At 37.7% G+C, this 23500-nt stretch overlaps 3 protein-coding genes across 6 annotated transcripts; 1 reads left to right on the top strand and 2 right to left on the bottom strand.

Moving 5' to 3' along the window:
• Window positions 1-1481: 1481 nt before the first annotated feature.
• LOC109156752 (pectinesterase-like) lies at window positions 1482-4432 on the top strand. The gene is made up of 2 exons (XM_019304584.1): window positions 1482-2394; window positions 3738-4432. Exons 1-2 carry the CDS (start codon window positions 1482-1484, stop codon window positions 4430-4432), a joined length of 1608 nt encoding a protein of 535 aa, XP_019160129.1.
• Window positions 4433-4725: 293 nt separating this feature from the next.
• LOC109156928 (probable inactive receptor kinase RLK902) lies at window positions 4726-22746 on the bottom strand. Of its 3 annotated transcripts, XM_019304826.1 has the most exons (3): window positions 22169-22746; window positions 20400-20593; window positions 4726-5083 (listed from the first exon to the last, which is right to left on the bottom strand). In XM_019304826.1, exons 1-3 carry the CDS (start codon window positions 22533-22535, stop codon window positions 4820-4822), a joined length of 825 nt encoding a protein of 274 aa, XP_019160371.1. In that variant the 5' UTR covers window positions 22536-22746; the 3' UTR covers window positions 4726-4819. The 3 variants fall into 3 exon arrangements, with proteins under 3 accessions (XP_019160371.1, XP_019160370.1, XP_019160372.1); XM_019304825.1 differs by lacking the exons at window positions 20400-20593; window positions 22169-22746 and adding an exon at window positions 6676-7197 and having other exon boundaries at window positions 4726-5277; XM_019304827.1 differs by lacking the exons at window positions 20400-20593; window positions 22169-22746 and adding an exon at window positions 6676-7195 and having other exon boundaries at window positions 4726-5274.
• Window positions 10597-12964, bottom strand: LOC109156926 (probable inactive receptor kinase RLK902). Of its 2 annotated transcripts, none has more exons than XM_019304821.1 (3): window positions 12468-12964; window positions 10683-11253; window positions 10597-10633 (listed from the first exon to the last, which is right to left on the bottom strand). In XM_019304821.1, the coding sequence occupies exons 1-2, from the start codon at window positions 12808-12810 to the stop codon at window positions 10685-10687; spliced, it is 912 nt and encodes a 303-aa protein (XP_019160366.1). In that variant the 5' UTR covers window positions 12811-12964; the 3' UTR covers window positions 10597-10633; window positions 10683-10684. The 2 variants fall into 2 exon arrangements, with proteins under 2 accessions (XP_019160366.1, XP_019160367.1); XM_019304822.1 differs by having other exon boundaries at window positions 10597-10636; window positions 10686-11253.
• Window positions 22747-23500: the final 754 nt, after the last annotated feature.

Genomic DNA, 23500 nt, shown 5'->3' with positions numbered 1-23500 from the left:
ATATAATTATTATTATTAAGCAATGTTTAAGAAAAGATTTTCGTAGTTAGTTTCAATGTATGATGATGATACTGTATTTTTTATTTATATATTGTCAAGTATATGTACTATAGGCTTTAATTGCAAATCATATTAATAAATATTTTTATATATAAGAAAATTTAATTTCATAATTTTTTATTGTATATTGTTTGATTTCCTAATTTTAAAATTTTTTTTTTTTATAAAAATGTGTGTGTGTGTGTGTATATATATAATTATTTTAATGTACACTTTTTAAATCTCATGTGGTATGTTATAACACAATTCTTTATAATATATGCTAACAGTATGTGATGTTCGATATAACAACCAATTTAGTATTGTTAAAGAAAAATACATTTCAGAATAAGTTTTAATTTCATGATTAATATTTTATTTTATTGTTTTTAAAATATTATCAATAATAAAGTTACTTAAATGTTATGCCGTGCGATGCACGGGGCAAAAACTAGTTAACTTTATAAGGAAATAATAGTCCTGAGTTATATGCATGCGATCGAATCCTTTTGTGATTATTTTGAGTTGTCGAGTTTTAATATAATAATAATCACTTGTAAGATTAGATATGGAATAAAATATTTTGTCGAACACAATATAGCTTCTATATTTATTATGAAATTAAATTGATTTGTTAAATTGGTATGCCAATTATAAACAACTGAGATCTTTTACCTGTTACGGACACAATACAGACTTCCCTAAGAATGTTAATTTGTCATTGGTAAAATGTGACAAAATCATAGGTATTAGTAAAGTTAAAATTAAAAAAAAAAAAAAAAAAAAAGAATGACCCTTTTTGGTAAATTGGTTATTAGTTGATTGTGTTAATTAGAGGGTATAAATAGTTGTAGAAAAGTGTTTAAATTAGCTTTGAATGATACTGACTCGCACAAATAGCTAATAATGCCTCCATTAAGGCTCAAAATCACAATCTCCCATATGGGAATCCAACCCAAGTGTCATCTGAGCACAAGGTACTTGGCAAACATTTATATTGATATTTTAACTAAATCAGACAATTAATAATGGTCAAATAAGTCAAATATAGAAATGTTAACCAAATAGGGTTCATACCTAGAATTTTGCCACATATAGAAATAATGTTAATTTGTGATTGGTAAAATTATGAATAAATAACATTCTCTTAAAAGGAAAATATATAGTCAATATTACAGTTTTCCAATATTTTTAGAAAAAAAAAAAACAAAATACAGATTTCACTTACTATTTTCTCTATAACATGGTTTGATTTCATATGATCAAACCGTTAAAACCAATAAATAATTCCCCATAAATAATCAATCGATCCGTCAATTTGATCTGATATCCTTTAAGTGAAAGATAACATTTTCACTGCTATAAATTGAAAATCAACCACAACCAGCAAAACACACCACAATAATTAAAAAAAAAAAAAAACAAAAGAGATAATAGCAACAATGATCTCTTTGCCGCCATTAGCAAGGGTAGTCCTACTAAATCTAATGCTAATTGGTGTAGTAGTGGTTACTGCCATCGACCTCAAGGCTATCTGCAAAACCACATTGTACCCAGATTCGTGCTTCAATAGGCTCGCTCCCATTGTCGACTCGCAAGTTGACAACGTTGGACACCACGAACTGTACAGGTTGTCCATTGGAGTAGCGATTACAGAGGTCTTGGGCGTCGCCAATGGATTCCTCAAACTAGAAGAGGAGTTCAAGAATGTGTCAGATGTCATGTCTTTAAGCGCGCTGAAATACTGTCGCAAAATGCTAGATACCCGTGCGGTTACTAGTCTCAAAGATTGTTTGGTCACGCCTAATAATGGTAAGCCGACAACCGAAAGGATTGAGGACCTCAAAACGTGGCTAACCGCCGCCGGGGTCTACCACCAGACATGCATCGACGCGTTTGAGGAGGCAAAGGACGAGGTGCTGAGACATGCGGTTTTGGAACAACTCAAGAGTTCGATAGAGTTGACGAGTAATAGCTTGACGATCTTGTATACATTTGAAGAATCCTTAGCTAGTAAACCACGATTGGGGATGGGTTCGAGTGGCATGTCGAGGTGGATTTCTAAGGCAGAAAGAAAGATACTTGAAACCCCGTTGAAAGACATACATATTGATATTGTAGTAGCTAAAGATGGGTCGGGAAATTTCAAGACCATCGGAGATGCCCTTAAAGTCGTACCCACTGATGGTACTAGGTTTGTGATGTATGTCAAAGCGGGAACTTATTATGAGATTCTGAAAGTTGATTCTACCAAATCCAACCTTATCATGATTGGTGACGGAATGGACGCTACAATTATTTCCGGCAACCTTTGCAAGGATCGTGGCATTGGGTCATACGATACCCCAACAATTGGTAAATTCATTTCTCTCCCCCTAACATCTCTCTCTCTCTCTATATATATATATATATATATATATATATATATATATAATGTTAAATAAGTCATTGAACTTAAAGACTATGCAATCAAACCATCCTAAATATGTGTAATTGACAAAATTTTTAATTTTTTCTATAGAATACGATCATAGTGCTTACATGATATATACTAAGAGTTGTCTTTTTTTTTTCCTACCATACTTGTTGGGAATAAAGATTAATTTTTTTTTTTTTTTTAGAAACTCAAATTGCATTAAAAGATATTAGAAAATACGTACTTTGCTTGTTTGATGATTCGATTGCACACTTTTTAAGTTCAATAACTCAATTACACACAAAAAATAAGTCTAGTGGATTTTGAGTGACTGAGAAAAACTCACAACTATTTGAGGGTGTGTATTTGTATGACTTTGTAATTTTAGATGATAAAGAATTACAAAGAGATAGATAATTATGGATTAAATTAACCCAGGTATAACTTGAATTAATTAAACCAATAATTAAAAGATAAATAATAATGACAAGACGATAATGGGAAGACAAGAATATTGTATTAAATAAGAGTTTTGTAATGTGATTACAAATGGAATTGAGATGTCTTGACAAGATAATTATGGCTGAATTTATACTAATATTTTTTTTTTGTCATATCATGAGGTGTCTTGAGTAGACCCTAACTGTAGGAGGTACCTTTAATAAGCTCGTACCATACTCAGACTAATCCTCGTTTACACCGGGTCGGCCCAAGAGGGGGTTCGAACTATCAACCTCTCTTAAGGGACAAGAGTGTACATGCTACTCATGACAACTAAGCTGGTTTAATTTATACTATTATTGCTCCTCAATCACCTCCGCGAGGAAAGGGTGGTAGTTACACGTACTTTGACCACGTCCACGCCGAGGCCGAGCTCCAGCTAGCCGAGGCTGAGCATTGAGCTTGCCCTTGGTGGCCGAGGCCGAGCTTTGGCGCGTCGTCTAACGGCTGCCGAGACCGAGCTCTAGGCTCGTCCATGGGCAGCCAAGGTGGCTCGGCCTTGGTGACCTAGGGGTTAGGGCGAGTGCTAGGCTATCTAGGCCTTGGCGATCGAGGCCAAGCACTGGGCTCAACCTTTAGCAGTCAAGCTCGACCTCATGACTCCAAGGTCAATCAGACACATCTTGCTCCACTTTATTAGGTCGATTTGTCCCCTATCCATCTTTAATATATATACCAAATAAATCAATCTAGGTGTCTAATATGCTCAAAGAATGAAGACCAATAGTATGAAAATGGAAAACCAGTCCCTATATTTGACTTGGTTAGTGTATATATGCAGCTATTTCCGGCGCAGGTTTCATAGCTAAGAACATGGGATTCAAGAACACAGCCGGCCCTAAAATGGGGCAAGCGGTGGCGCTGAGGGTGGAATCAGACAAGGCAGTCTTCTACCAATGCAAAATCGCCGGCTACCAAGACACCCTCCTCGCTCAAGCCAATCGCCAGTTCTTCTACCAATGCAAAATCTACGGCACAATCGATTTCATCTTCGGCTACTCCGCCGCCGTCTTCAAGAACACCCAAATCCTCATCCGCAACCCCGCGCCGAACATGGTAACCGTCATCACCGCCCAGGGGAAATACGAGCCGGCGGCCAACTCCGGCTTCTCCTTCATAAGCTGCACCATCTCGGCGGCGGAGGATATCGGAAATTGCCCCACGTTCCTAGGCCGGCCCTGGAAAGATTACTCCACCACGGTTTTCTCGTACTCGGATATGGGAAACCTTATTGATCCCAAAGGTTGGTGTGCTTTCGGCGACAAGAAGCCGGACACGATTTACTACGGCGAGTATAAGAACTCCGGCCCCGGATCGCCGACCGGGCAAAGGGTACGCTGGAAGGGAGTGCATTCAAGAATGAGATTTGCTGAAGCTAACAAGTTTAGTGTCGATGCTTTTATTGATGGCGGGGATTGGATTCCAGGAACGGGTGTTCCCTCGTCAATCCATTCAAGGAAGTTATTAATAGATTAATAGGAAAATATATGAAGAAATATAGTCATTAGTTATAATCTTTTGTGATTATTTTAAGTTGTCGAATTTTAATATAATAATCACTTGCATATTATTGTGACATCCAGTCTAGAATCCACAAATTGAAACATGTGCTACATCTCAACTAAAAGTCTAAGCTGATAGTTGATTCCAAGACCGCTAAACCGTAGTCGCTTGGCTCTGATACCAAATTGAAGCACGTGCTCCATCTTAACTAAAAATCTAAGCTGATAGTTGGATTGCACATTAATGGCTATATGCTCACACCACAAATCTCTTTAATCCTGCTTGCCACAGCAGCCATGGAAGACCTTCTATCAGGATTCTGGAACGTGCAACAGATTGCAAGCTGCAACAATTGAACCATCATCTGCCCCCCAACATTCTGGTAATAATCTCGTAAACATCATCAAAAACATCGGCGATTGGCTTCTCTTGAAACATTGCCCGAACCCACGACGCCAATTCTATCCCTTCTGTCGTTGGGGGCTTACCAGTCAGTAGCTCCAAGACTAAGACGCCATAGCTATAAACATCGGCTTTCTGAGTAAGGTTTTCTGTGCTTTGCACTTCTGGGGCGTGGTAGCCTGAAGAGATTGCAGTGAGTTTAACGTTGTTGGGGGTGACGAGCTGAGCGGCGCCGGAATCCGAGAGGCGGACGTCGTCGAAAGAATTGGAGAGTAAAACGTTGGATGAAGTTATGTTTCCATGGCAGATGTTTGAGCCCTGAGAATGGAGATGTGCGATGCCGCCGGCAACTTCAAATGCAATTCCTGCTCTTACTTTCCATGTCAGTGGAGCCTTGTTTGTCTCTCCTTTTCCTAGTGCAAATCAATACTTGATTGTTTAGCATATAATAATATATAAAATGGAAGGGAAAATAGGAGGGTTATCTAGCATTACTTATATAAAATAGAGTAAATACTTAAAATGGTCCCTCGACTATAGCTAAATTCACAAATTGGTCCTCGACTTTCAATTTCAACTAATTAAGTCCTTAACTTTGTAATTTTGACACGATTTGATCCTCCATCTATTTGACCGTTTGTTGACCGTGATCGACGATCTCCAGAAGAACTTTCAGCTCTCATCGGAGCACGTGGAGGCCTCTAGGATGACGTTGCACTGGTTCAGAAACACGTCGTCTTCTTCGCTCTGGTACGAACTCAACTACATTGAATCCAAAGGGAGGATGAAGAAAGGCGACCGGATTTGGTAGATTGCTTTCGGCAGTGGATTAAAATGTAACAGTGCGGTCTAGAAATGCAAACAGAACCTTAAAAAATGGACGATGGACCATGAAATTACATATATATCCTCAAAAATCACAACCAACAAACGGTCAAATAGATAGAGGACCAAATTGTGTTAAAATTACAAAGTTAAGGACTTAATTGGTTGAAATTGAAAGTCGATGACCAATTTGTGAATTTAGCTATAGTCGATGGGCCATTTTGGGTATTTACTCTATAAAATATAAATGTGTTGTCTGAATATAATAGATTGTTTTAATGACGAGGGAAATTTGTAGACTATCCGAAAGTGCGAACTAGTTAGATAAACATCACCCTGTGAACCCGTTTAGATTGTCTATAGAACTTGTAAGTTGTAACCTTGTGGTAGAAATGTCAAACCAATGGGTTAATCCGAAATTCAGTCTAGTGTTGACCCGTTTGGGCCAACCCGATCTGGTGTATTTGCTAAATTGTGCAAACTAGAGATAGCTCGTTTTATACCATATACAGGGTCAAACTTTAATTTTTGACACATGGATTGGTTTGGCCCGTTGGTCATACAATTTTTTTTTTTAATATACATAATTACATAAACTCTAATAGAGTTATATGGCTCATGAGATTATCACAAAACGGCTCAAACTTGCTCGTTTGACACATCTATCTTCTTGTGGCTATCAAGTCAATAGACTGACCAGCTTGGATGATGTTGGTCCTGATTTCACTTATCTTTCTTTTATTACACATGCACCACATAATAGATAGGAAGCATTATTAATGAGGGGAACTCTAGTTAAGTTAATTGGACAGTTTGCTTTATAACCACAAAGTTTTTGCCAGTTACAGGCTAGTTTACCTACCTCCTTGTGATCTTTTAATTTGTTGACTATAGCTGATTTACCTACTTCATTATGATCCTTTACTGGCTATGGTCACGAGACAAATTTTAGGCAGGTTGATATCAAAATGAGAGAAAAGGCCACGGACCTGGATTGTTATGGTGAAGAAGAGAAGCCAAGCTTCCCATGGGCATGTGATCGAAGATAAGAAGCTTTTCATATCTGGAAAAATAATATGCTCTGAGAGGAAGCAGATTCTTGTGGCTCCTCGTCAACTTCACAATTTCTCGAATTCTCCTCTCGAATTCTTCATGCGACATGGACGTCTCCTTCAACCTCTTCACAGCTACTGTTTTTCCAGTCTTCATCTCCGCTCTGTACGAGGTTCCAAGCGTGTCCTTTCCCATTACCTCAGCTTCTGATTGCAACAAGTCATTCAGATCATATGCCGCATCTTCGTCCTGGATGAAAGTAATAAGCCTTTTGCCGCTGTTTTCTGCTGAATATTTTGCCATTATTTTGTATGCTTGAGAAATTTTCAGGTTTGTGCAATTGGGGGATTTTTGTTTTATGCTGCTGTTGCTATATGATTGGATTGATGTAAGATTGTTGCTAAAATTCAAAGTCTGCGGCCTAAAATGTAACCCAAAACACAAGGCAAGCAGTTAGCTAGAAGACTTGACTGGATCATCCTAACCTCCATATATTTATTTTATAGTGCATATACAGAAAACCGCAACTACTTCTCGAAAGTGAATTCTTAGTAAACTTACTTTGTGATTCTATCCAACAAAAGACGACAAGGAGGTAAATCAACCTATGTTGTTTCTAACTGGTTCAAATCAAAAAAGTCAATAATAAATTGTTTCTCACCACTAATGGCGGAAGCCAATGCATGCAAGGAAGTTTTGTCGTGGCTAAGAAACCGCGGAATACAATCTATCGACCTCTTCACGGATTGTTTGGTACTACAACAATACCTATCATCTACGACGCACTCGTCAAGATCGTACTTGGGATATGCCGTTGATAGTTGCAGGACTATTATGTCGTCTTTTGATTATTGTTTACTTCAGTATGTTCCTAGACTAGATAATTATTTAGCTCATACATTAGCATCTACTGCTTTTACTCAGACAACTAGTATGTACTCGGATTATGATCCGCCAGCATCTATTTCTGCATATTTTCAATAAATGCCGTACAGGCTCCTTTCAAAAAAAAAAAAAAAAAAAATCAAAAAAGTCAATAAACAATTTAATTAGGTTAATTGGGATCGAATTTAATTTGAAACTTTATTGTTATCAAGTCAACCATCCTCAAGTTTCCCATGGGCATGTGACCAGAATATATGTTTGGTTGTCACTGTCTAATTAATGTGTCTATAATATCTTATCTTTAAATTTCACTGTAGTTCCCTTCAAGACCGATTGTATGTCAACTCTAATACGTATGGATTTCACTAAAAATTTTTGTTAGATTTGTTGATTTTGATAGCCAAAGGAGATAGATTAAAACCAATTTCGGCCAAAAAATTAATAGACAATTCCATAGAAAGTAAAACTTAGAACTTTATAATTATCAAATTAAGAGGACGTTGTTAGCCATGACAGTTTTCTCTGGGAATTTCAAATATAATTAATTTAGCAATAAAAAATGAATGTTGAAGTTTCAACGTGCCCTAGACGTGTGAATTTTTTAAACAGGGTATAATAAAGTTAGTATATTGGACATAGACTTTAGAAATATAATACTCCGCAACAGACTAATTCTATAGTAGCTGCAGCTGCTAGTAATAAGAAAATGTGTGTGTTTTTTTTTTTTTTTTTTTGAGGGGGTTGCAATCATGATTTGGATTAGGGCTGTGCAAACCCGAAGGAATCCGAAAAAACTCAAAATCTGAACGGTTTTCTGGTTTCGAAATTTGATCCGTTCGACTCCGTCTGATGCACAGTCCTAATTTGGAAATCGAACCACAAATTTTCATATTTATTAGTTTTTTTTTTTTTTTTTTTTTGAAAATATTTATTAGTTAATTATATAAATTATAGAAACAACTAAACTGCAGCCAAATTAATCAAACAATTGACTTGGTAATCACAAAGTTTTAAATTCAACATTGTCCATTGGCCCTTTTTTTTTAGTGACAAGAAAAACTTGCCGCCACTACTCGATAGTATGTATTGTGACCTTAGACAGTAAAGGACCGCTTCACCAAATCAAACAGTTTAACCAACTTGGTAGGGTTGCCCCATCTATTGGCCTTCTCGCGATCGGTATTATATTCAGTTTTTGTAAAGATTCAGAATTTGAGAGACTTGGCGGGTGGAGAATATCCACCACCCGCCAGTTAGACGGAAGCAAGATATGTGAGAGCCAAAGAACAAGAGAATAGATTATATTGAAAGAATACAATAGATTGTCGCTCTCTCTGTCTCTTCTATACTTCTATGGACCTCTATATATACTAAACTAGATACTAAATTAGTCTAGGAAACTACTAATTAATAAGAATAGGAAAGGAAGAGAATAGGAAAGTAAGACAACTTTCCTAATATTCAACACTTGTGATTTCTTTCCTTAACATGTGATTTCTGTGATTTCTTTCCTTAACACCCCCCTCAAGTTGGAGCATGTAACAGAAAAATGCCCAACTTGGGAATAAGAGACTTTTGATTGAAGGCACCAAGGGTAAAGATCAACACGAACACCATCATAGCAACATAAGCACCCTAGGATGGATGGCTTCAAAAGAGATTGCGCTATGTCTGACCCTTCCTTGGGAAGACAAAGGCACCAAGAATGGAGCTGAACACAATCCCGGGTTATCATTGAGAGAAAAATCATATGGAGAGATACGACGACGACGTACCATCGTGACATCGTCGTCGTTGTTGCTAGCGTCCCTCTTGTCAGCGTCGACGACCTCCGTGTCTAAATCTCTAAGACTGCCTAATCTATAAAGATTCCAAATATTATATTTATATTCCATAACATTACACATATATCCATGAGCCATAGGACTTCACATCTAGAGTCATAACCTTCGAGATCAACACCCATGTCTCGAACCACTTGATCAATCTTCAAACCACGTTGTGCCAAATCAGTCCACCGTTCAATCTGTTGCACTAACTAAGCTTCCATGAAGCCAAAAACAGGCCAAACACCACAGCGCACCTGCCACTCACACCCCACACCGTTATCAACACTGCCTAACACCACAGTGCTCCTGCCCCTCGCACCACAAATCATCATTAGCGCTGCCCAACACAGTGTTTTCCTGTTTTCCTAGTGCACACAATTGGTTCATCCCGAACCAATTCTTCTTCAACCATCGGCCTCCCATAACTGCCGTGGCATATGCCAGGTCCGCATCCCTCCTAGCATCCGTGATGCCCATCACTGCAGCACCCTGACAATTGGTTCATCCCGAACCAATTCTTCTTCAACCATCGGCCTCCCATAACTGCCGTGGCATATGCTAGGTCCGCATCTCTCCTAGCATCCGTGCTGCCCATCACTGCAGCACTCTGGACTGATTCGCATTGAACAAGCTACAACGACTCAACTCATACCAAAATATGAGACTAATCCTATGGACCCACAATAATTAACCAAACAACACAATCCACAAGATATAATAAACCAAAAGCTCTGATACCATGTTAAAGATTCAGAGTTTGAGAGACCTGGCGGGTGGAGAATATCCACCACCCGCCAGTTAGGCGGAAGCAAGATATGTGAGAACCAAAGAACAAGAGAATAAATTATATTGAAAGAATACAATAGATTGTCTCTCTCTCTCTCTGTTTCTTCTATACTTCTATGGACCTCTATATATACTAAACTAGATACTAAATTAGTCCAGGAAACTACTAATTAATAAGAATAGGAAAGGAAGAGAATAGGAAAGTAAGACAACTTTCCTAATATTCAACACTTGTGATTTCTTTCCTTAACATGTGATTTCTGTGATTTCTTTCCTTAACAGTTTTTCTTTTTCCCAAATTTGCTTATTACATAATAGGTTGTGACTATTTAGACTTTCAATTCTGATATAACTTTCTTATTTTGAGAAAAAAAAATTGATTTCATCCTTTTAGTATAACCTAAAGTAGCAATTAAGGCCATGGAAGAATGATTGATTGCCCCTATCAAAACCATAAACTACAAGTTTTCTTGATCTGGTCAGCCACTGCAGCCATAGAAGGCCTTTTGTTAGGATACTGAAAAGTACAACATATGGCAACTTGTAGTAACTGAACCAGTTGCTCTGCATTCTGTTCTGCCTTTGCCAATGTACTGTAAAAAACATCACAGATTGGTTTCTCCCGAAACATGGCCCGAACCCAATTAGGCAAATCGACGCCATTGTTTTTCGCAAAGGCGTCTAATGGGGCCTTCCCGGTTAGCAGTTCCAAGAGCAGAACTCCGAAACTATAGACATCTGACTGGTGGGAGACCTGGTGCGGGGTTGTCACTTCTGGTGCGCGGTAGCCTGGAACGAGGTCTAGTTTGGAGTCCGGGGAGAGGAGTCGTGGTAGGCAGAACTCCGACACCCGGACTTCCAAGAAATTTGTTAGGAAAACGTTTGATGATCTGATGTTGCCATGGCAAATGGTTGGGCCTTGAGCATGGAGATATTGGATGGCATTGGTTACACCAAAGGCAATGTTGGTCCTGACTTCCCAATTCAGTGAAGCCTTGTTTTTACCTTCATTTCCTATATGGGATCAACACCAACATTCAACTAGATTAATCTCATTCCACGGACGCACATAAAAAAAAAAGTGTCAGATTGCATAAAAGAAAAAGAATCTAGAAAGTATGATCACAGTTAGGAATATCAATCTTAGCATGAAACCGATGAACTAGTCTGATAAGGCTAAAAAATTTTAAGGTTGGAATCAATAAATTTTAGGCCGATAAGCCAAAAATCAATAAGGTCGATGGCCCAAGGCCAATAATTTTAAAACCAATCAAGAAAAAATCAATAAGCCCGAACCAATAAATTTAATAACGGGATAGAACTATTCCGGCAAATTATGCCCTGGACCCGTGTCCACAGTGAATTGTGGACACGGGCCCAAAACGACGTCGTTTTTTAAAAAAAAAACGCGTCATTTAGTTTAAAAAAAAAAAAATTCGCGCGTGTTTTGCCGTTAACGGCGTTAACGGCGTTATTTTTTTTGGATTATGAATATACAGTTATGCCGTTATGAATGTACAGTTATGCCATTATGAATGTACAGTTATGCAATTATGAAATTATGAACACATAGCTCTAACATTATGAACTTACAATTATGAACATATATAGTGATAAAATTATGACCATGGAGCTTTAAAATTGTGAATATAGAGCTTCGAAGATTATAAATGTACAGTTATGGAGTTATGAATCTACAGTTATGGAATTATGAATGTACAGTTATTGATCAAATTATGAACAAAGAGCTCTAACATTATGAACTTACAATTATGAACATAGAGCTCTAAAATTGTGAACATAGAGCTCTAAAATTGTGAACATAGAGCTTCGAAAATTATGAATGTACAATTATAGAGTTATGAATGTACAGTTATAGAGTTATGAATGTACAGTTATGGAGTTATGAATGTACAGTTATAGAGTTATGAACGTACAGTTATGGAGTTATGAATGTACAATTATTAATAATATAGTAATAAAATTATGAACATATATTCCTATAAAGAAGCGGTCTGAAATTAAAAAAAAAAATTAAAAAAAAATAACAGTGCCTAACTGCACTGTTACCTGTGTCCAGCAAGCATGCTGGACACGGTCCAACGCATAACGATTGAACTATTCCGTAACCAAACAGACTGGCTTGATTGATACCCCTAATCACAGCTCCAAAAACCCAAACAAAAAATTAGAACAGAAAGGATTATTATTAGTTACCATCCACTTACCATGTAACCTGAAAGCCAAGCTTCCCATGCTCATATGATCATAAACCAGAAGAATTTCACTGGGATTCCAACAATATGCTCTAAGAGGAAGAAGATTTTCATGTGTCATCTTCCCCAGCTCATGAACCCTCTCTGTAAATTCATCAACTGCCAAGCAACCAATCTTCAATCTCTTCACCGCCACTGCAGTTTTCTCCGGCAGCTCTGATTTGTAACTTGTCCCGAACGTCCCCTTTCCCAACACGCCGGCCGTCGAGCGCAACAAATCGTCCAATTCATATCCATCGCCATCGCCAAAGAAAACCAGCTTGCTTTTAACAATGGCGTCAGGGCTCCAGGCCATTATATTATATAATTCACAGCTTTTTTTAGCTTTAATTTGCTCCTGATTCCTGCAGGCCGGCCTGTTTTCTTTGCTATATATTTCTTTTATGATTCCGGGGCGATTTAATCCTGGCCTGGCAAGAAATTGTCGTTGTGTTCCCACTGATAGATCATCATATATATCATATCGCAGTTTGCAGACGCGTAGCTTAGCTGATGACCTGTCAAGAAGTTGACATGAAGTTCCGTTCCTATTCATTCATTTGTAGTTGCTGTATTATGCCAATTATTGACTCATGGATAATTTTAAATATATTATATTTCATCTGACCCGATCCGTCTCACGGACTAACAACTGTGAGGCGGTGACATAAGTTTTTTTCTTATATTAATATGATATTTGAGTAAATATAAGTTTGAACTCCAAATTTAAGTATATCTGGTATCTTATTTTTTATCCTAGTCCTTGATTGATTGATCAGGTGAATTGTGTCCTAAGACAATATTTAACTAAATTTTAGTTGGGGCAAGTACATGGACATGAGATAGATTCTTACCCGTCACGTCAATTGTGATTTACCCCTGTACCCTTGTCGGACTCGGTGACTAATCCTTCACTAAATTGTATGTACCTCTTTTGAGTGGGACAGCTAGTCTAGAGATTTAAGTAAGGTTACTCCATTTCTAAAGCCAAAGATCAAACCTTTGACCTTTAATTAAGGATGAATGAGTCACTTCCACTCAATCACACCCTCCAGGTGTGTGCAGGGATCTTTAGAACGAGCGGTTTTGTTTTTTGTAGGCCAGTCGTGGGTTTTAATAATTATTAAAAACTTTGGACTGCAGGTTACGTTACGTTAATTATTGAAAATAACTCAGCGATTAAATATTCAGTTATGTAATTGAGAATATAGAGTTATAAAATTGTGAATATAGAGTTCTGAAATTGTGAATATAGAGTTCAAAAATTGTGAATATAGAGTTCTGCAATTATGAATATTGAGTTCAGCAATTTTGTATATTGAATTTAAAATTGTGAATTTTCAATTCTAAAATTGTGAATATAGAGTTATGTAATTGTGAATATTGAGGTTTGTAGTTTTATATATTGAGTTCAAAAATTGTGAATATTTCGAACACATCTCTAATATATCCATCAAATAAATCAGTCTAGGTGTGTAATATGCTCAAAGAAGGAAGACCAGTAGTATGAAAATGGAAAACTAGTCCCTATATTTGACTTAATTGGTTAGTGTATATATGCAGCTATTTTTGGCGCAGGTTTCATAGCTAAGGACATGGGATTCGAGAACACGGCCGGCGCTGCAATGGGGCAAGCGGTGGCGCTGAAGGTGGAATCAGACAAGGCAATATTCTACCAATGCAAATTCGCCGGCTACCAAGACACCCTCCTGGCACAAGCCAACCGCCAGTTCTTCTACATGTGAAAAATCTACGGCACAATCGATTCCATCTTCGGATTCTCCGCCGCCGTCTTCCAGAACACCCAAATCCCCCTCCGCAACCCCGCGCCGCAACCGGGAACCGTCATCACCGCCCAAGGGAAATACGAGCCGGCGGCCATCACCAGCTTCTCCTTCATAAACTGCAGCATCTCGGCGGCAGAAGATATCGGAAATGTCCCCACGTTCCTAGGCCGGCCCCGGAAAGATTACGCCACCACGGTTTTCTTGTAGTCCGATATGGGAAGCCTTATTGATCCCAAAGGTTGGTCGCATTGTTAGACAATAATAAGACTAACATAAACTGAAGTAAACGAGTAACTTTGACTCGTTACAGCGAAGCTTTAGGACCTTTGAACATTCCTAGTCATAGTTGTGGAAATTGCCTCTGAGATGGTAAACCTGTAAAAAGTGTTTTGTCTACCACTTCTCTCCCCCGAATACCTGATGGTGCATGTATTCTAAACACGGGAGCTGTGGGAGGACTGTTTTGCTTAGAAGCCTACATGCCATCAACGTAGGCAGATATTCAGTTAAAGTTTAATTGAATATTTTGAGTTGCATAACAGATTAAGTCACTAATTGACTCAATCTCCTACTTGCACCCACAGCCACCCAATAATACAATATATTATAATATATTGTATTTAGGGAAAATACTTACACATATTATAATATATTGTATTTAGGAAAAATACTTACACATATTTCGTCCCCGGCGACAAGCCGCCGGGCACGATTTACTACGGCGAGTATAAGAACTCCGGCCCCGGATCTCCGACCGGGCAAAGGGTACACTGGAAGGGAGTGCATTCAAGAATGAGATTTGCTTAAACTAACAAGTTTAGTGTCGATGCTCTTATTGATGGCGGAAATTGGCTTCCAGGAACAGGTGTTCCCTATACTAAATGAGTTCTACTATATGTATTCCCTAAACTTACCAGTTAAATTTTACTCCTGTAGCTAAGTTATTTTTTTTCATGTGGTCCCAATACAAGTGTCTACATCAAAATTTTGTATGTGGGAGTACAAGTTGGAAGTACAAAATGTTAGTACATGTAGCATTTTCCATACTAAAATGTACAGTCAATCAATTCAAGGAAGTTAATAGATTAATTAATAGGAAATATATAAAGAAATAATAGTCATGAGTTATATGCATGGAGTTAATTACCGAAATGGTCCTTTGACTATAACGAAATTACTGATTTGATCATTGATTATTTTTCTTGACCAATTAAAAATCCATCAACTTTAAAAATCTTAACCAATTTGGTCCTCTGTTTATTTTGCCGTTAGATATTCATTAATTCGGGACCAAATTGGTAATTTTGTTTATAGTCAAGGGACCATTTCGATCATCACATACACCATTTTCTCCAAAAGTTAATTACTGAAATGATCCCTTAACTATAGCGAAATTACAAATTTGATTCCGAGTTAAGGGATGTCTAACAGCAAAACAAACTGAGGACCAAATTGATTAAGATTTTTAAAGTTGATGACCTTAATTGGTCAAGAAAAATAGTCAATGACCAATCAATAATTTTACTATATTCAATGAATTATTTCGGTAATTAACTCTATATGCATGCGATCTAATCCTTTTGTGATTATTTTGAGTTGTCGAGTTTTAATAATATAATAATCACTTGTAAGATTATATATGGAATAAAATATTTTGTCGAACACAATATAGCTTCTATATTTAATATGAAGTCAAATTGATTTGTTAAATGAATTGGTATGACATTTTGGTACCAAAATTGTAGTAAACCCTTACATAGACAATATTGAGTCATCCAGCTATGAACAATCTAGATATTTTGCCTATTAAGATTACAAGACAGACTTCACTAAGAATGTTAATTTGTGATTGGTAAAATGCGACAAAAACATAGATATTAGTAAAATTATAAAAAATAAATAAATTAATACCTAGAATTTTGCCACATACAGACATGTTAATTTGTGATTGGTAAAATTAGGAATAAATTATATTTTCTTAAAAGGAAAATACTCAATATTAAAGCTTTCCAAGTTAATGAGCAATATTTTTGGAAATAAACAAAATACAGATGTCACTTACTATTTTCTCTATATGATTTGATCTCATATCGTTAAAACCAATAAATAATTAATTCCCCATAAATAATCAATCGATCCGTCAATTTGATCTGATATCCTTTAAGTAAAAGATAACATTTTCACTGCTATAAATTGAAAATCAACCACAACCAGCAAAACACACCACAATAATAATAAAAAAAAAAAAAAAAACAAAAGAGATAATAGCAACAATGATCTCTTGGCCGCCATTAGCAAGGGTAGTCCTACTAAATCTAATGCTAATTGGGGCAGTGGTTACTGCCATCGACCTCAAGGCTATCTGCAAAACCACACTGTACCCAGATTCGTGCTTCAATAGGCTCGCCCCCATTGTCGAGTCGCAAGTTGACAACGTTGGACTCCACGAAGTGTACAGGTTGTCCGTTGGAGTAGCGATTGACGAGGTCTTGGGGGTCGCCAATGGATTCCTCAAACTAGAAGAGGAGTTTAAGAATGTGTTAGATTCCATGTCTTTAAGCGCGCTCAAATATTGTCGCAAAATGCTAGATACCCGTGCAGTTACTAGTCTCAACGATTGTTTGGTCACGCCTAATAATGATAAGCCTACAACCGAAAGGTTTGAGAACCTCAAAACATGGCTAACCGCCGCTGGGGTCTACCACCAGACATGCATCGACGCGTTTGAGGAGGCAAAGGACGAGGTGTTGAGACATGCGGTTTTGGAGCAATTAAAGAGTTCCATAGAGTTGACGAGTAATAGCTTGGCAATCTTGTATATATTTGAAGAATCCTTAGCTAGTAAACCGCAATTGGGGATGGGTTCGAGTGGCATGTCGAGGTGGTTTTCTAAGGCAGAAAGAAAGATACTTGAAAGCCCGTTGAAAGACATACATATTGATATTGTAGTAGCTAAAGATGGGTCGGGAAATTTCAAGACCATCGGAGATGCCCTTAAAGTCGTACCCACTTATGGTACTAGATTTGTGATGTATGTCAAAGCGGGAGTTTATTATGAGACTGTGAAAGTTGATCCTACCAAATCCAACCTTATCATGATTGGTGACGGGATGGACGCTACAATTGTTTCCGGTAACCTTTGCACCGGTGGTGGCATTGGGTCATACGATACCCCAACAATTGGTAAATTCATTTCTCTCACCCTAACATCTCTCTCTCTCTCTCTCTCTCTATATATATATATATATATATATATATATATATATATATATATATATATATATATATATATATATATATATATATATATATATATATATATATATATATATATATATATATATATTATTTGTTTATAAAATGTTAAATAAGTCATTGAACTTAAAGACTATGCAATCAAACCATACTAAATATGTGTAATTGACACAATTTTTAATTTTTTTTTCTATAGAATACGATCACATTGCTTACATAGTATATACTAAGAGTTGTTTTTTTTTTTTTTTTTTTTTTCTACCATACTTGTTGGGAATAAAGATTAAAATATTTTTTTTAAACTCAAATTGCATTAAAAGATATTAGAAAATACGTACTTTGCTTGTTTGATGATTCGATAGCACACTTTTTAAGTTCAATAACTCAATTGCACACAAAAAATAAGTTTAGTGGATTTTGATCGAGTGACAGAGAAAAACTCACAACTATTTGAGGGTGTGCATTTGTATGACTTTGTAATTTTAGATGACAAAGAATTACAAAGAGATAGATAATGATGGATTAAATTAACCCAGGTATAACCTGAATTAATTAAACAAATAATTAAAAGATAAATAATAATGACAAGATGATAATGGGAAGACAATAATATTGTACTCCGTATTAAATAAGAGTTTTGTAATGTGATTACAAATGGAATTGAGATGTCTTGACATGATAATTATGGCTGAATTTATACTAATATTTTTTTTTTTTTGGTCAGACCATGAGGTGTCCTGAGTAGACCCTAACTGTAGGAGGCACCTTTAAGCTCGTACCATACTCAAGACTAATCCTCGTTCACACCGGGCCGGCCCAAGAGGGATTTCGAACTCTCAACTCCTCTTAAAGGACAAGAGTGTACGGCCACTCACGGCAACCAAGCTGGTTTAATTTATACTATTATTGCTCCTCAATCACCTCCGCGAGGAAAGGGTGGTAGTTACACGTACTTTGACCACGTCCACGCCGAGGCTGAGCATTGAGCTTGCCCTTGGTGGCCGAGGCCGAGCTTTGGCGCGTCCTCTAATGGCTGCCGAGGCCGAGCACTAGGCTCGTCCATTGGCAGCCAAGGTGGCTCGGCCTTGATGACCTAGGGGTTAGGGCGAGCGCTAGGCTAGGCCTTGGCGATCGAGGCCGAGCACTAGGCTCAACCTTTGGCAGTGAGCTCGACCTCATGGCTCCGAGGTCAATTGAACACATCTTGTTCCACTTCATTGGGTCGATTTATACCGAATCCAACTCTAATATATCCATCAAATAAATCAATCTAGGTGTCTAATATGCACAAAGAATGAAGACGAATAGTATGAAAATGGAAAACCAGTCCCTATATTTGACTTTTGGTTAGTGTATATATGCAGATATTTCCGGCGCAGGTTTCATAGCTAAGAACATGGGATTCGAGAACACGGCCGGCCCTAAAATGGGTCAAGCGGTGGCGCTGAGGGTGGAATCAGACAAGGCAGTCTTCTACCAATGCAAAATCGCCGGCTACCAAGACACCCTCCTCGCACAAGCCAACCGCCAGTTCTTCTACCAATGCAAAATCTACGGCACAATCGATTTCATTTTCGGCTACTCCGCCGCCGTCTTCAAGAACACCCAAATCCTCATCCGCAACCCCGCGCCGAACACGGTAACCGTCATCACCGCCCAGGGGAAATACGAGCCGGCGGCCAACTCCGGCTTCTCCTTCATAAGCTGCACCATCTCGGCGGCGGAGGATATCGGAAATTGCCCCACGTTCCTAGGCCGGCCCTGGAAAGATTACTCCACCACGGTTTTCTCGTACTCGGATATGGGAAACCTTATTGATCCCAAAGGTTGGTGTGCTTTCGGCGACAAGAAGCCGGACACGATTTACTACGGCGAGTATAAGAACTCCGGCCCCGGATCGCCGACCGGGCAAAGGGTACGCTGGAAGGGAGTGCATTCAAGAATGAGATTTGCTGAAGCTAACAAGTTTAGTGTCGATGCTTTTATTGATGGCGGGGATTGGATTCCAGGAACGGGTGTTCCCTCGTCAATCCATTCAAGGAAGTTATTAATAGATTAATAGGAAAATATATGAAGAAATAATATTCATTAGTTATAGGCCATGGGTAAAAAATTGGCTTATAAATCAATTTTTGCTTATTTGATCAGTATTAATTGTTTAATTTAATTAAAATATCAATATAAGTGTTTGTTAATTAGCTTTTTGTAACTCCAAAATGTTAAAATTTAAAAAACTATTCCAAACAACTTTTTTCAATTAGCTTTTTTAGAAAAGAAATTATATCAAACAGCTATCTGCTAACAGCTAATTTACCAAACACTTTTCTACAATAACAGCTAATGTTATCAACTAGTTCTACCCTTCAAATAACACAATCAGCTAAACGCTATCAGCTAACAGCCATTTACCAAACAGGGCCATAATATAATAATCACTTGCATATTATTGTCACATCCTCCACATACACTTTGAATGCTTCATGAGTGATCACTAGAATCCACAAATCTCTTTAATCCTGCTTGCCACAGCAGCCATGGAAGGCCTTTTATCAGGATTCTGGAACGTGCAACAGATTGCAAGCTGCAACAATTGAACCATCATCTGTCCCCCAACATTCTGGTAATAATCTCGTAAAACATCATCAAAAACATCGGCGATTGGCTTCTCTTGAAACATCGACCGAACCCACGACGCCAATTCCATCCCTTCTGTCGTCGTTGGGGTCTTACCAGTTAGTAGCTCCAAGACTAAGACGCCATAGCTATAAACATCGGCTTTCTGAGTAACGTTGTTATCTGTGGTTTTCAGTTCTGGTGCGTGGTAGCCTGAAGAGGTGGCAGTGAGTTTAACGTTGGGGGTGACGAGCTGAGCGGCGCCGGAATCCGACAGGCGGACGTCGTTGAAAGAATTGGAGAGTAAAACGTTGGATGAAGTTATGTTTCCATGGCAGATGTTTGAGCCCTGAGAATGGAGATGTGCGATGCCGCCGGCAACTTCAAATGCAATTCTTGCTCTTACTTTCCATGTCAGTGGGGCCTTGTTTGTCTCTCCTTTTCCTAGTGCAAATCAATATTTGATTGTTTAGCATATAATATAAAAAGGAGTAATTACTCAAAATGGTCCCTCGACTATAACTAAATTTACAAATTGGTCCTTAACTTTGTAATTTTAACACAATTTAGTCCTCTGTCTATTTGACCGTTTGTTGACTGTGATTTTTGAGGATATATATGTAATTTTATGGTCCATCATCGGTTTTTTTAAGGTTTCGGTTGCATTTACAGACCGCACTGTTACATTCGAATCCACTGCCGAAAGCAATCTACCAAATCCGGTCGCTTTTCTTCATCCTCCCTTTGGATTCAATGTAGTTGAGTTCGTACCAGAGCGAAGAAGACGACGTGTTTCCGAACTGGTGCAACATCATCCTGGAGGCCTCCACGTGCTCCGACGAGAGCTGAAGGTTCTTCTGGAGATCGCCGATCACGGTCAACAAACAGTCAAATAGATGGAGGACCAAATCGTGTCAAAATTGCAAAGTTAAGGACTTAATTGATTGAAATTGAAAATCGAGGGCCAATTTGTGAATTTAGCTATAGTCGATGGTCCATTTTGAGTATTTACTCTATAAAAAATGGAAAATGCTTCTTTACCTCTAATGAATTTTTCTTTATATTTTTTCCTAGGCTTGTATTCATTGGCTGCCCCATCGAGCTGAATGTATGTTGTCTTAATATTATAGATTGTTTTAATGATGAGGGAATTGAAATTTGTAGACTATTTGAGCATGCGAAATAGATAATCCTCACCTTGTGAACCAGTTTAGATTGTCTATAGTTGGTCGGCTTGGTTTAAACCAATAAACCAATAAATCGTTTCTGGTAAGGAATTAAACTTGTAACCTTGTGGTAGAGATGTCAAACCAACGAGTTAGTCCGAAATTCAATCTAGGATTGACCTGTTTGGGCCAACCCGATCTAGTTCATTTAATTTGCTACATTGGGCAAACTAGAAATAGCACGTTTTATACTATATATACAGGGTCAAATTGTAATTGACACATGGATTGGTTTGGCCCGTTGGCCGTACAGATACTTTAAAAAAAAAACAATAATATACATAATTACATAAACTCTAATAGAGTTATATCGCTCATGAGATTATCACAAAACGGCTCAAACTTGCTCATTTGACACATCTATCTTTTTGTAGTTATCAAGTCAACAGATTGACCAACTTGGATGATATTGGTCCTGATTTCACTTATCTTTCTTTTATTACACATGCACCACATAACAGGTAGGAAGCATTATTAATAAGGGAAGCTCTAGTTAAGTTAGTTGGACGGTTGGCTTGATAATCACAAGGTTTCAAGTTTAACTTCATGGTTTCAAATCTGTATATTAGCTTTCTTAGTTTGAACCAATCAACCACATGCTAGTTTACAGGCTAGTTTACCTACATCTTTGTGATCCTTTGTCGGGTTACAGGCTAGTTTACCTACCTCTTTGTGATTTTTTAATTTATTGACTATAGAAGGTTTACCTATTTCATTGTGATCCTTTGCCGGCTACGGTCACAAGACAAATTTTAAGCAGGTTGATATCAAAATGAGAGAAAAGGCCACGGACCTGGATTGTTATGGTGAAGAAGAGAAGCCAAGCTTCCCATGGGCATGTGATCGAAGATAAGAAGCTTTTCATATCTGGAAAAAAAATATGCTCTGAGAGGAAGCAGATTCTTGTGGCTCCTCATCAACTTCACAATTTCTCGAATTCTCCTGTCGAATTCTTCATGCGACATGGACGTCTCCTTCAACCTCTTCACAACTACTGTTTTTCCAGTCTTCATCTCCGCTCTGTACGAGGTTCCAAGCGTGTCCTTTCCCATTACCTCAGCCTCTGCTTGCAACAAGTCATTCAGATCATATGCCGCATCATCGTCCTGGATGAAAGTAATAAGCCTTTTGCCCATGTTTTCTGCTGAATATTTTGCCATTATTTTGTATGCTTGAGAAATTTTCAGGTTTGTGCAATGGGGGATTTTTTGTTTTATGCTGCTGTTGCTATATGATTGGATTGATGTGAGATTGATCCTAAAATTCAAAGTCTGCGGCCTAAAATGTAACCCAAAACACAAGGCAAGCAGTTAGCTAGAAGACTTGACTGGATCATCCTAACCTCCATAGTTATTTTATGCATATACATAGAACCCGGCCCGCAACTGCTTCTCGAAAGTGAATCCTACCCAACAAAGAACGACAAGGAAGTAAATCAACTTAGATTGTTCATAACTGATTCAAATCAAAAAATTAATAAACAGCTTAGGTTGGGATCAGAGTCGAATTGAATTTAAAATTTTATGGTTATCAGGTCAACTATCTTATCAATTTGCTTGAATTTTCTGATGTATTATTACCTAATCTCCCCTAGATGATTGATTAAGTTGACCAGAATATATGTTTGGGTGTCACTGTCTAGTGTGTCTATAATCTCTTATCTTTAAATTTCTCTGTAGTTCCCTTCAAGACTGATTGTATGTCAACTCTAATACGTATGGATTTCACTAAAAAATTCTGTCAGATGTGTTGATTTTGATAGCCAGAGGAGATAGATTTAACCAATTCCATAGAAAGTAAAACTTAGAATTTTATAATTATCAAATTAAGAGGACGTTGTTAGCCATGACAGTTTTTTCTGGGGATTTCAAATATAATTAATTTTTACATTTAGCAATAGAAAATGAATGTTGAAGTTTCAAAATGCCCTAGACGTGTGAATTTTTTAAACAGGGTATAATAAAGTTAGTATATTGGACATAGACTTTAGAAATATAATACTCCGCAACAGACTAATTCTATAGTAGCTGCAGCTGCTAGTAATAAGAAAATGTGTTTTTTTTTTTTTTTTTTTTTTTTTTTGAGGGGGTTGCAATCATGATTTGGATTAGGACTGTGCAAACCC

The sequence above is a fragment of the Ipomoea nil genome, unplaced genomic scaffold (genome assembly GCF_001879475.1).
Source record: "Ipomoea nil cultivar Tokyo-kokei standard unplaced genomic scaffold, Asagao_1.1 scaffold2759, whole genome shotgun sequence".
NCBI classification, from domain to species: Eukaryota; Viridiplantae; Streptophyta; class Magnoliopsida; order Solanales; family Convolvulaceae; genus Ipomoea; species Ipomoea nil.
The sequence above is the reverse complement of the archived record's forward strand: the minus strand, read 5'-3'. Positions and strand labels throughout refer to the sequence as shown.